The sequence below is a fragment of the Poecilia mexicana genome, unplaced genomic scaffold (assembly GCF_051168715.1).
Source record: "Poecilia mexicana isolate PSO_F unplaced genomic scaffold, ASM5116871v1 scaffold_2, whole genome shotgun sequence".
NCBI lineage: Eukaryota > Metazoa > Chordata > Actinopteri > Cyprinodontiformes > Poeciliidae > Poecilia > Poecilia mexicana.
In genome coordinates this window covers 40,135,032-40,147,928 of record NW_028263371.1, presented here as the reverse complement: position 1 = coordinate 40,147,928, position 12,897 = coordinate 40,135,032, and the positions used below count along the sequence as shown (strand labels likewise).

General features: G+C 40.6%; 1 protein-coding gene across 1 annotated transcript in view; it reads left to right on the top strand.

Moving 5' to 3' along the window:
• Positions 1–12,897, top strand: part of LOC106919846 (anosmin-1) — a 59,892-nt gene that overhangs the window by 38,298 nt on the left and 8,697 nt on the right. Inside the window, exons 5-8 of the mRNA XM_014990481.2 lie at positions 4,806–4,990; positions 5,335–5,464; positions 8,905–9,110; positions 11,091–11,235. Of these exons, the coding sequence (XP_014845967.2) occupies positions 4,806–4,990; positions 5,335–5,464; positions 8,905–9,110; positions 11,091–11,235 (666 nt within the window). The remainder of the gene's footprint in view (positions 1–4,805; positions 4,991–5,334; positions 5,465–8,904; positions 9,111–11,090; positions 11,236–12,897) is intronic.

The following is a 12,897-nucleotide window of genomic DNA, read 5'->3' as shown; positions in this document are numbered from 1 at the left end:
GAACAGTGGAAGATGAGTTTAAATCTATCTATGAACAGCTACAGTGATGGCCTGTAGAGGAGAATGCTTTCAATAACACCAAGCATGTTTTGCTGTGCTCCTTGTTTAGCACCGTGCAGCAAGAACACGTGGTCCGATACGTAAAAAGAGGAAGCATTCTCGGTTTGTATTTGACTAGGAAAAACCTCCAGGGTTATGGTAGCACCTCAGAAGATGTGAATCATTATAGGGAGGATGAGAAGGCTCTTCTTCACTGCTTTGCACAGTAACTCTTGAACTTTTTAGTATTTAGTTATAAAAAAAAGGCCCATATGTTGTGATGTTGTGTCAGGCTTTTTATGTGATATATGAAAAGCAGTGCATGGTAATAAAGTGACTGTATTTTTTTTTTTTTATGGACGAAGAAAACTGTGATAAATCAGAAGTGACCAAGTAAGGAGAATACACCCTCATGCAATTTAACTTCAGTATAAATACACACGTCCTTCAAAGGCCTCTGGGATTTGTTATTTAATATTGGTGACCAATTAGTATGATGAAGACTAAGGAACACAGCAGGATGCTCAGGAATCAGGGTTGCCAGATCTGACACATTTCCAGCCCATTTTATTAAAATGTACATGATTTGTGCTTTCTGTTGCACTTGGAAAGATATCTCATCTGAACACTTTCTTAGAAACCCATCAAATGTTGTGAAAAGAAGCCTGCATTTTATCAACCCACACAGAACTATTTTTTAAGTCCAAGGACTGAACTCCACCTATCTGGCATCACTGTTGGGGATAAAGATGTGGAGAAGTTTAAATGAATACAAGTCTTGGAAGAAAGCCTGTTGGATGCTGCAAAATGTTTGTAGACGGGGACAGAAGCTTATCTTCCATCAAGCATAAAGCCACAACAACAGTGCAATATTTTAGATCAGGCCTTCCAAAGAAAATGTATTCAAATTTTTGGGTATAATGCAAAAAAAAAAAGAAAAAAAGACTGAAAACATACAAGTGGTGGTGTACTTTTCCAAGGCACTGTAACACCGACAGCATCAGCACACGACCCAGTCAATGAGAACTACTCGCCCTGCTGCGAGACCTTCAGCTCAAGCGACGTCTGATGGATCCCAAACACCGCCGGGCCCGCAACAGACCGCCATCAGCTCTACACTTACACTGAATTACACTGAAGGAATTCTTGTCCCGGTCGTCGGTGTTAAAGGTCTAATTAGTTGCTCATGCTCTGAAGAGCGTAATTGTTTCTTCGTGTGTTTGTAGTCTTCGCCGTGATGAGCTCCGATCCTGGAAACCATTAGCAAACTGTAGCGGGGAGAAATGGAGCGTTTCCCCCACTCTGAGATCACTCTCAGATGTGGATGGTCAGGTTAGGGTCCTCTCAGCTCATGTGTACGGCACTGGACAGAAAAGAAACGTCAAGCTCTCAGAAACACTGGGCCCCCGCTGAGCTTTTGATCTGCAATAAAGCATCATCTTCTTTCACCTCTTAAAGTTTTATTTGAGGAAACAGGGCTTAGATAAAATATGCTTTTCAAGAATAGAAAGGGCAATTTTACGAACTGCTTAAGACTCCAGCATCTCTATAGTTTTGCACTTTCTCCTCTCCTTTGAAGATGTGGCAGCACATGTGATGAAATCCAGCTAGTTTTGGATGCTTTCTGATCAAAAGCAGCTCCACAACAAACACACCAAGTGTGGTTGTCAGATTTAAGATAAAATTTTGTGAGTCATGTTGACACTGTCGCTACAACTCCATCAATCAGTCCCAGCCATATCTGACTTCATTAGGAAACATTGTGAAACAAGCAGTTTTTTGGAGGATTTTCCTGCGCTTCCATAATTAGAGCAGTCCTCATGACAGTATGTGCGTGAGGACTGAGAATTATATTCCCAAAGTGTAATCTTTGGCATGATATGGGCACAAGTGAACGGCAGAAGTTACATCATGGTTTGAAGTACGCGTGTGGCCCCTGATAGATGAACACTGCATGATGTTTGGAGCAAACTTGACACAGAGGTTGTTTTTTGGAGAGAGTAACTTGAGCAAAAGTGTATCATTTGTCCCCCCCATGTCACCGGAAGAGACCGTTGGTGTGTGTGTCGTATTTTTCGTTTTTCATTTTTCATTTTGCACACGTGTGTTTCGGCTTGTGTGACTTTGTTGGGAGGATGAGCAAAGGCAGCGGGAGGGGAAGAAGAATGCTGTGGTTAGCTCGGTGTTGGTTATTGTGCAGGAAATGTGACACGTTTGTTCGCACGTACAGGGACACACGCAGACTCAGAAAGCGCCGCGGAGCTGTGAAACCGCAGCTCAATGACCCCCAGCTGTTAGTTTGCAGAGATTTGCTGTCGGTGGGACAAAACAAAATTCAGACTCTGTAACCGTGCAACCCAAAGGGGTAATTAAGATCTTTTGACGTGAGGCTCTTTGGAGATGTTGTGGTCATTATATTTTCATTGTCAAACTTGAGCTACGGTGAATTCATGCCACGTTAAAACATTTCATGGAGATTCATGGAAGTGGCACTTACTTCACTTTTAGAAGGTTATTTGCATCAAAAATGAAGGGATGTTGTAGAGATGAACTGATCTTAATTTGGTGACTAATTTTTAATCTTTATGTTTGGCAAAGCTTTGATATGCAACACCAAATTTAGCTGATTTTCAATCGGTTTTAACAACTTAAGTGGTAAAAATATGTTAGAAAAACATGAACATTTTATTTTTCTTTAGCCCGCCTGGCATGAACGGTGCTGAATTATTCATAACATAGCAAAGGCAACATCACACCATCTGAGCGAACCCTAGCTGTAAAACAGGGTTTCACTAATAATTTACCACAAAGGCAGGGGGATTACAGAGCTGACATTTTAAGCCGTCTGATATCTGATATTAGCGATCAGCGACTTTAGCTGGGCTAGCATTACTAACTGTAAACATGAGTGTCTGTGTATGTTCCCTTCGAAAGTTGAACCTTCTGGTTTTTACTTGGATATTTGTCACAAAATCACAAAAAAGATTATTTCATTGATTATTAAGAAAGGCACACGTAGTTGTTTACAGCAAATTTTTAAAGTCTCATTTCCTATCAGAAACACATTTTGGTTCAACAAAAAAAAAAAAAAAAAAAAAAAAAATCTAAATTTCTCTGAGTTATGAATAATTTTGGGGGTTAACTGCACATCCGGTTGTACTAGGAGCAGTTGCTATGGATACGATTCAAAATTAAAAACACAGCAGCCTATTGCTTGCTCCAGCCTGGCCTTCATTTGCAAAAAAGCCACATTATTTGTGTCCTCACTTGGTCTCAATACTGTTCTGCTTGCCTCACCAGCTGCTGGATATGCCGCTTCTCCTCAGTAACAAATCATCTCGTCATCTTCCAGAAATCACCAAAGGTTATCCTAATCTCCGTCGGAGGCTTAGAAAGTCAACTGAATTGTAGCTTCTGAAGCAAAATCACTTTGCTTCAGAAAAAAAGTGATTTTTTTTTTTTTTTTTTTTTTGTCTGAAGCAAAAAATTAGGTCACACCCGTTCCTGAATTTGTTTGAAAGATTAGTAAACCGTAGTTAATCTCAATCATAAAACTTTTTGTTTTTACAGCCCATCCCTTTATGCTCCAAATACTTACCAGGTGAAACTAATTTACATCAGGCTCTAAACCAAGACATGCTTTAGGCTTCTAACAGCTCTCTAATGGTGTACAGGTTTTAAAAAAAAAATTGCACAGACAGGAAGATTTATGAAATTCTCTTTAAGCCTGTGCTCATCTCCCCAGTAAGAGTTGAACTCCAAAATGAGATCGTTCAGGTCGGATAGCGACTCTAGGTGCATCTCCACAGACTCCCGTGTCAAAGAATCAGATACATCAGTTTGAAACGCAAACGTTACCTTCAGATATTCTGTTCTCCAGCCAGGCACGTTTCCAAGCTCTGTGTAATGACTCAATAGCAATATTAGCAGACCAAACGCTGTGCGTGGAAACAGCCTCGATAATGTTGTTTACCGGCGCGCAGCACGGTGGCCTTGAGCAAGCAGTGACGCCGTTCATAAATGTGAAGCAGCATTGAGCCAATGAACGGCGACAGAGGTCCAGCATAACAGCCGGAGGAGAACAGGTGATTTATTAGGAACAGTGTCGTGTGTGTGCAGCCCTCTGCTGTACTTCCAGCCTTGTTTTTCCAATCTCCATCTCATTATCACTGTGCCCAACGCTCAGTCAACAACTCACTATATCTCCACCGCAATAAATCAGCTTGAAAGCCTCTGCCGGACTTGGCTGAGCGTTTGCCTCAGCGCTGGGCTTTATAAATCTCTTATCTTTATATTTATTGCACATGGCCACGTCAGCCTCGTCTGAAGGGCTGAAAGTGAAGTTCACAGATGCAAATTAACATCCTGTGCGGGTGCGCCTGTTTGCACTGGTGTGTGTTGCACCTGTAAGACAGAGAGAGAGAGAGAGAAAAGTGTTCTGCACTCCATCTTGCATACCTAAACGCAAACTATGTGTATCATCACTGAGAAGCGCAGCTACTAAAACATTAAAGCGCCGGCCAGGAAATATCACAACCTGTCACAACAGAGAGAGATGATGCTGTTAACCCTCAGCATGTATTAAATCTGTTGCTCTGAGGTCATGTCTCATTTTCAGATCTGTATCTCTCCCAGCTCAGATGTTGTCTTTTTCTTTTCCAGCCTCCGTTCACCCAGGAGAGAAAGCGAGAAGAAAAAGAAATCCTGTTGAATCTGAGCTATGGTGTTGCACACAGAGGGGATTTTGACTCATCCTGTACTTTTAGGAGTCCCTCTGAAACCGAGGAAGGATCTGGTGTTCTTGGAGCAGCCTTCGGGTCAGCTGGAGATCCGCTGGTCGTCCAAGTTTAATATCTCAGTCGAGCCGGTCCTCTACGTGGTGCAGCGCCGTTGGAACTACGGCATCCATCCCAGCGAGGACGATGCCACGGAATGGCAAACGGTGGCCCAGGTAGGAACCAAACAAACGGCGCACAACGGGAAGGTCTCTGTTAGCGGATCCCGTAAACTCTCCTCGGTCGTTGATTCTTGTAATCAGATACTCCTCGCACTGAAGTTTACAGCTTCCCTTATCCCTGCATGCGTCATGCTACAGCTGTGAAGCTGCAGAGTGCCAACAGACTGTTGCACACCGATGCACATTCCACACAGCCACAGGGTCTTTGAAAGTTTGGCAGGGAGAAACACACAGATGACTGATGTGGCAGCAGGCTCACATTGGGGCTGTGACCCTAGGTAAACCCTGACCCCTGTGGTTTGCTCTGCCCCCCTTACTTCTCCCCATCTGTCCCTCAGACCGCAGAGGAGCGCATCCAACTGGCTGACATCAGAGCCAGCAGATGGTACCAGTTCAGAGTTGCAGCAGTCAATGTCCATGGGACTCGTGGCTTCACTGCACCAAGCAAGCACTTCCGATCCTCCAGAGGTATGGCTGTCTATGTACGCATATTTACATGAAGGCCAAATCACGTTTGACTCTGACTGGCCTTTGTTATGTTTAGGAGTTTGGAACAGGTGGAAGCTTTTGGAAGGAGTTTATAAAATCTGAGGCAAACATTAACCCAACCTAAAGAAAATTATTACTTTATTTTTTTTATTTCTAGAAGGCTGCTTAAATCCTGTCTTCATGGGATTAAAATGACAAAGTACGCCGTGTTGTTTTATAAGCCCATTTGGGCTAATAGCTCGTTTAAAGTGCCGTAAGCATCTTGAAATCTTTCACATTTTGTCACATCTCAGCTACAAATTTAAGCGTATCTTATTGGACCAACATAAATTGTCACATAGTCGTGAGGTGGAAGGAAAATCGATTCAGGGTATTCAAAATTTTTACTAATAATCTGAAAAGTGTGGCAAGCAATACTTTGCTGAACCACATTACACGTTGAGGAATGTTTTTAACAGCTTTACACAAAATGTAAATGAAATGTTTTCCCATTGTTTACAAGTAGCTAAAGCTTAATCAGATTATGCGAAGAACATCTGTGACCATCAGTTTTGGATTTGATCTAAACTATCTGAGCTCTTGGTGAATGCTTAGAGTTGTTAATCTGCTTTTATGGCAGAATTTCCCTTGATTTCCCTCCTTTTATTTCAGCATCATCTCTGACCAGCTTTCCTGTCTGTACTGGAGAAAATCATCCCCGCAACATGATGCTACCACCACTGTGTTTTAGCATTGGAAAAGTGTGTAGAAGTAGCTATACACACCACTTCAAATTCGATGTCATTCGACTATTCCGACACATGAGCTATGGATGTCTGTAGCTCCTCCAGTTATCATTCACTGATAACGGGTTCAAATGAAGGCTAAAGTTTCCATTGGATTTTATTGACAAGTACCATCAAACTATGGAGAAATCCACACCACACTTTTCAGATTTGTATATACATTTTAATGTTGCTTAAAATATGTTCGAAGTGGGGGAAAAATATGTGGTTATAACAAGTTCAAAATTTAAAAGGGGTGTGGATACTTTTCTAGGGCATAACAGCTGACAACCTCAGGTAGATGGGTTAATTTTATTTATAGAAAGTAATGGAAAATAGCAGAATGACAAGATCTGTATTGCAGCTGTTGTAGCAGCCTGAACAAGCAGCCAATGTGTGTCAGTAGAAAATAGTTTCCTTTTAGAATAGCTTAGTACATCTTTCTTGCCACATCTTATTTTAATTTCAAACACTTTACATGCAGCTTTACATTTTACTCCCTTGGTAGCAACCTCGGCACAAAAGAGTGTTGTTGTAGGTGCAATCTTAACTGCATAAATTCTGATTCCATCTAATTTTTACTGTCTGACACGTCTTTATTCAGCCTCATAAATAGCCTTGCAGATGGCATTCGTTAAAGTTACTGTTGAATCATTTTGTTATCGTATTCCAGTTTTGTGGCCATACCGTTTCCTGTGATTAATAGTTTTATTTTCCATGTAGAATCAAACCAATATGCCTACAGTAATGGCTGTAGCACCACTGATATCACTCATATATATCATACCAGTAACATACACACCAAAACGGGATCGCTGCGACTCGCCATGTTCTGCCAAATACTAGATCAGATACCACATATAGAAGGTATTAGTGTATTTGGCTGTGTGTTGACCTATGCTGTCAGTCCTTCATCATCCGTTTGCTCCTCTGAGCATTATGGATGACTGTCAGACAGCGAGACAGACACCAGGTGGGGGAAGGACTGTGCTGCAGGGATGGAAACCGATCTCCAATCAGGCCAATCAGTGCCAGAACGCTGATAGATTGATGAGACTTGTCAGGGATTTGATGAAGTGCCGGCCGTTCTGTCATGCAGCCGTTGTTTGTGTAATATGACCATATCATCTGAATGCAATTTTGCACGACCGTACTTTGTTAAGGCAATTTGTAAGAACTGACTGCTTATTTATCTTGTACAGCTGACATGAAGCGGTTTTAAAGACTCGATGTGTCCAGTTGGTGTTTTTGGACCTGATTAAATGCGTTTCAGGTGGGAGAGGTCCCTGGCAATGGGAGCCAAGTAGGCTGTGGCATGAATCATTTTCTCATTAAAAGTATCGCTGCCTCTCATCTGGCGGTGGTGCTCCTCCGCCGGACTAACATCCGGCGCACATATGGATCGGTTTGGGGCCAGCCTTACTCTGGGCATCATTCATGCACTGAAGTACATTAATTCTGGACGTGGAGCCAAAGTGAGCAGCATGTGTTTGTTAACCCTCGACCCGTGCTCTCAGTGGGGCTGAACGCTGTCTCGAACGTGACATGACACCTGTCATAACATCGCTGGGCAGATTGTCGGTGGAGCTTGTTGCCCTCCTCTGTCGGCCACAGTGCAGGGTTTAGTTGTGAAGCTCTTCATGGTCTGTTGTACCTCCTACCTGAAGTCAAGATTACTGGTCTGGCACAGAATTTGTCACAAATGTCCTTTTCTTAAGCGCGTGGGCTTTTCTGAACGTGACGAGAAAAAAACATAAATCTTCTTTTTTTTTTTTTTTCAGAAATGAAGTTATTCATCCCAAATTGGTCTTGCCCATATTTTGTGGTTTTCACGCTCATCTCAAATTAATGGTGGTGCTTATGCAAAAAAAAAAAAAAGAAAAAATCTTCACTTGTTTTGTAAGATACATCACTAATGTAAACCTTCTGAATCTTAATTCATTTGTGATTTATCTTAACGTGGATATTTTATATATTGCATTTGGTTCGTCACAAGTTATTACCAACTTATTGAGCTCTTTGCATTTTCATTTAGACAAGAAAATATTGTAAGTGCTAGATTTTAGCACTTAGATTTTTTTTTTCATGTCATACCTGACATGAAAAAAAAACATGCTACACACACTAAGACAAATATCTACACAACTGCTCCCCCCAAATATTGAATGTACAACCTTTGAGAGTTCAGTTCTCTCTCTGTCTTTGAACACAACACAACTTCCTGTCAGCCAAAGCCAACCCTGTCTCTGGGGGTTCTGGGACTGATCAGCCAGAAGTAGATTTTGGTGTAACTACAGCAACATGTTGACAAGAGATGAAATGCAATATTTTCAAATTTAGATTTCCATTAGGGCATCTGAAAAACAGAGTCATTTTTCTGTAAACAATATGGTGCAGCGACAGTATAGAAGGACAGAGGAACATTATCATTATTTTGACAAAGATGCTTTCTTTGGTGGAACCATAAAGCCCGGCTGGCTAGCTAAAGAGTAAGGAATGGTCAAAATCTAAACTGGGTCATACTACAACTAAAACAGAAGCTAGAGTGCTTCACAAGTCAGACTTCACTTTAAATATATATTTTTTAATGTTACACATCTAATGTTCACAGATGATAAAAGCTGTTGTTTTTGTTATTGTTCCTTTGTTCCATAGACCCTTCGGCGCCTCCTAGCCCAACCAATCTGCGTGTCACCAACGTGACTTTGGGCGACGAAGGCACGGTGATGGTTCGTTTGAACTGGAGCTTGCCAGAGGAGCCTGATATTCCCATCCATCACTACAAAGTGTTCTGGAGCTGGACTGTGCCCTCAAAGTCGATGGTTCCATCCAAGAAGAAGAGGAGAAAGACCACAAATGGGGTAATTCTCTCTCTCTCTCTTTGTTTCTCAGTGTTGTCACAGTTGGTATCATTACCCTCTCTGTCTTCACTTCTTCTGACATCTATTCTGGCATGCAGTGGTGGGGAAAAAAAGACAAACACGGAATAGGCTTTGTATTTTTCAGTCACACTTAATAAAACAATGTGCTACATTGTTTTAATTCCTTATTCTGATGAAAGAACCCTTAAATGATGTTAAAATGTGAAGGGTAACACATTAAGTGTGATGAATAGCCCTGTTCAAAGTGATAAATCATGATTAACATGTCTGGGTTTCCAAAATATCTCACTCTGATTTGTTATGTTGGTATTCTGAAGTCATTAGTCAAACTGATTGAGTAATTCACTGTTTCGAAAATGAGCTTTGCTTGATTTTATGTGATTTATTAGATTCTTTTTGTTGTATTTCGGACAGATCTGAGCAGCTTAAGAACTGCAGTTTTCATAACTGTACTCCCACTTCCTTAATTTTTATTATAATTTAATAGATGAAATGAGCGTATGTAAGCTGAGAGCCAAGAAGCATTCAAGAAACGATCTGTAATTGTTGCATAAATATGGTTTTTAAAACAGAGCCCAATGATTTCTATCATTAATGCTCTTGTACTTCTAGTAATTTTATTTTATTTTTTTTTTTTGCACGCTAAAGTTCTACCAACTATTTTTATTATCCCAGAAAGAACAAATTCTTGTTTTATTTCTTTAACATGCCTGGCCAAGGTTTTTACACCAAATTGTTGGCACAAACAGAGAAATTATCAGTTTTTTTTTATTTTTTATTTATGTTTAAGAAAACTTAAACATACATGAAAAATTACATGGGTTGAAAAAACTTTTAGGTTTGCTCCTTTTTCAATGTGTAGCATTTTTGGTGAAGTGCTAATGTTAATCAGCATGTTTCCTAATTCAGCTCCTAATGTATTTCAGTGCTGTCCCCGATAAGTGTATTTGGACATAACTTTCAAAACTTTATTTATTTATTTATTTATTTATTTATTTATTTATTTATTTATTTATTTATTTATTTATTTATTTATTCATTTATTTATTCATTTATTCATTTATTTTTTGCAAACTGTTCACACAAAATTTTAATGATTTTTTTTGAAAACATTGGTATAAAAAAGAAAAAAAAAGTGACATCCTTTATGCATGGCTAAGCAAACAGTAGCAATTTGGCAAGATGAAGGTACAGCTGTCTGGTATATTATACAGTTTGAATTATTGAAAACTACATTACCAAAAAGAAGGCCATAGCAAGCATTTTATTTGTTTTGTTTGTGTGCAATAAAATGTTATTCTATTTTTTTTTCTTAAATATTGTGTTAAAATTGTGAGCTTCAGTATTTTTTTAACATTCATGAAACCGTCTGTATCAACACATGATCAAATGGCTCACTATCACTGAAGAGTATTTGATGACAGACCCGAGCAGGAAGACGGATTGTCTAGACAGTCCACACACACACCTATAGATTTTTTTTTTCTCCTGAATTAGTTTTTAAAACACATAGCAGATGTGGCACAGAGGAGATAGAGGTGGGAGACACCAGACACTGTTGATACATGTACTACTGGTTTCCACTTTGGCACCTCGGGGGCTTTGAAAGCAGCCTGCTGCTTGAAGAATGTCAAAACACACGTAGTCAATAAGAGGAACTCATCAGGTTCACGCTGACGGTGGAATGCTAGAAGTCCAGCGCAGTGAAGAAGCCCTGGGAGGCTCTGATAACACGGCTCTCTCACACGGCCCCCGGGAGGCTATCTCCCTGGTCATGGTGCCTTCCTCAGCTCCAGATGTGTTCCTGATACGCACTGCTTTTCCCACACGCAAGACACTGGCTCTGGCCCGGCTGAATCAGAGCTGGTACAGTGACAGGACTTTGAAAAGGCCTCTCAAACTGACGTACAGTAACAATAAATAAATCTAAAAGTGTTTTTTTTTTTTTTCTTGTCTCAGGCTCAGAGCTGGGTGGATCTGGAGGGACTGCAACAAAACAGCAGTTACACTGTGGAGCTGCAGGCTGTCACATACTGGGGACAGGTGCGCCTGAAGAGCTCCAAGGCCTCGCTCCACTTCAGTACCTCTCAGAATAATGAATCAGGTAAACAACTCAAGCTGCTATACTGTTCTTCATTTGCACGTCTACATGAAGGCATTTAGATGTAGCTTTCTTATTTTGCAAATCCTTTTGGTTTGTATTTTGTGCTGCCTGAGGCTCGCATAATACGGGTAACCGAATCCCCACAAACATCTTTATCTGTGCTCGTTTCGTTATGCTTGTCAGCTGATGTCAGCTTTCAGTGCAGAATAACAGCATGTGTTAATTTAGCTTGTTACACATAGAATTTAAATGAAGTCTGGACAAACTACTAAGTCCACTTCAAACATGAAGCTATTGCAGCGGTGCTGTGGACCGCCGCTTTTGATTGGATTTATAATCGCTCTAGCTGCAATGATATTGCAAATTTGGAAATAAGTAGCTGGAAAAAGTTTATGGTACAGTTTTAGAGTAATGTTTAGAGAAACTGATACCCATTTTAGTCAACGCCTGGTGTGCTTAGAATCACAAAAAGAGAAGTCTTCTTGTGCATATTCATATGTCCTGACCTTCAGGCTGAAATTCCCAGAAGGCTGCCAGCTTTTTTTTTTTTATCTGAGCTTTTATTCAATGGTAGGTTGAATAAAAGCTTGCAGCCTGTACGATGTGCCGGTATACTTGAAATGTCATAGGAAATATAGTTTTCCTTATATTTAACTACAGCACCACTTTCCCTCCACAGACATCTTTAAATATCACGCCGATAATAAAAGTTGTTGCCTTTGACAGTTTGTCCTTCAACAGCAGCTTCCAAAGCGAAGAGCGTTGTTGTCAATTAGATCTGCACAATATTTTCTATCGCAATCCCAACATCTTTGAGTGCAATGTCCTTATTGCAACAGACAGCAAAATGCGGGGGTTAAAATCAATCGACACTGTCATAAAAATCTTCAGCAGTGATGTAATGATGCATTACATGTTTTCCAGATGTTGTGCAGCCGAATTATCAATGCGACCTCGTAGTGATTTGTATCGGATGTTTGACTTCCAACCAGTTATTTTCTCGGAACATCATTTATAATTCTGTAATTATGTGCAGGTTGGGGGATGAGAAACCTATTTTAGGTCACTGACTAAAAATCTTTTTGTAGCTTTTCGTTGAGTTTACCTTGGCGAAGATTGGAAATGTTATTTCCCAGTTGCCATAAAGTGCTGCGCTAGGGCTTCAAAATGGAAAAGATAAAGCAATATTATAACAGGTGAATCTTGAACTCAATATCTCAAAATCATGCACAAAGAAACCTGCCAGGTTTGTATGTTCTGGTGGAACATGCATCGCAATGCCAGGTGGATTTTAGCTTCATACAAAGATGACAAACTGAGCCTGGATACACCTGGCAAAATCCTCCTTTTGCTTCTGTCTTGATTTGTTTTACTTCTGATTAGAATTGAATATCTCTGAAGCGCAAACAAACACAGACAGGACAGGTATACCGTCATCATGTTCACGTTCATCTGTAGCTGGTGTTCATGCAGGCATCAAGTCTAAGTGAGAACGAGCTCCTTCTTTTGCACGTGTGAACTTCCAACCCCTGCAGTTACAGAGCACCCATGTAGAAAGAGATGTGCTTTTTTTGGGAAGGGGGCCGGGGGGAGGGGGGCACGGTATATTGTTCACTGCTGTGATCATCCAAAGTCATAATCAAGTCTGTTACCATGCTGAAG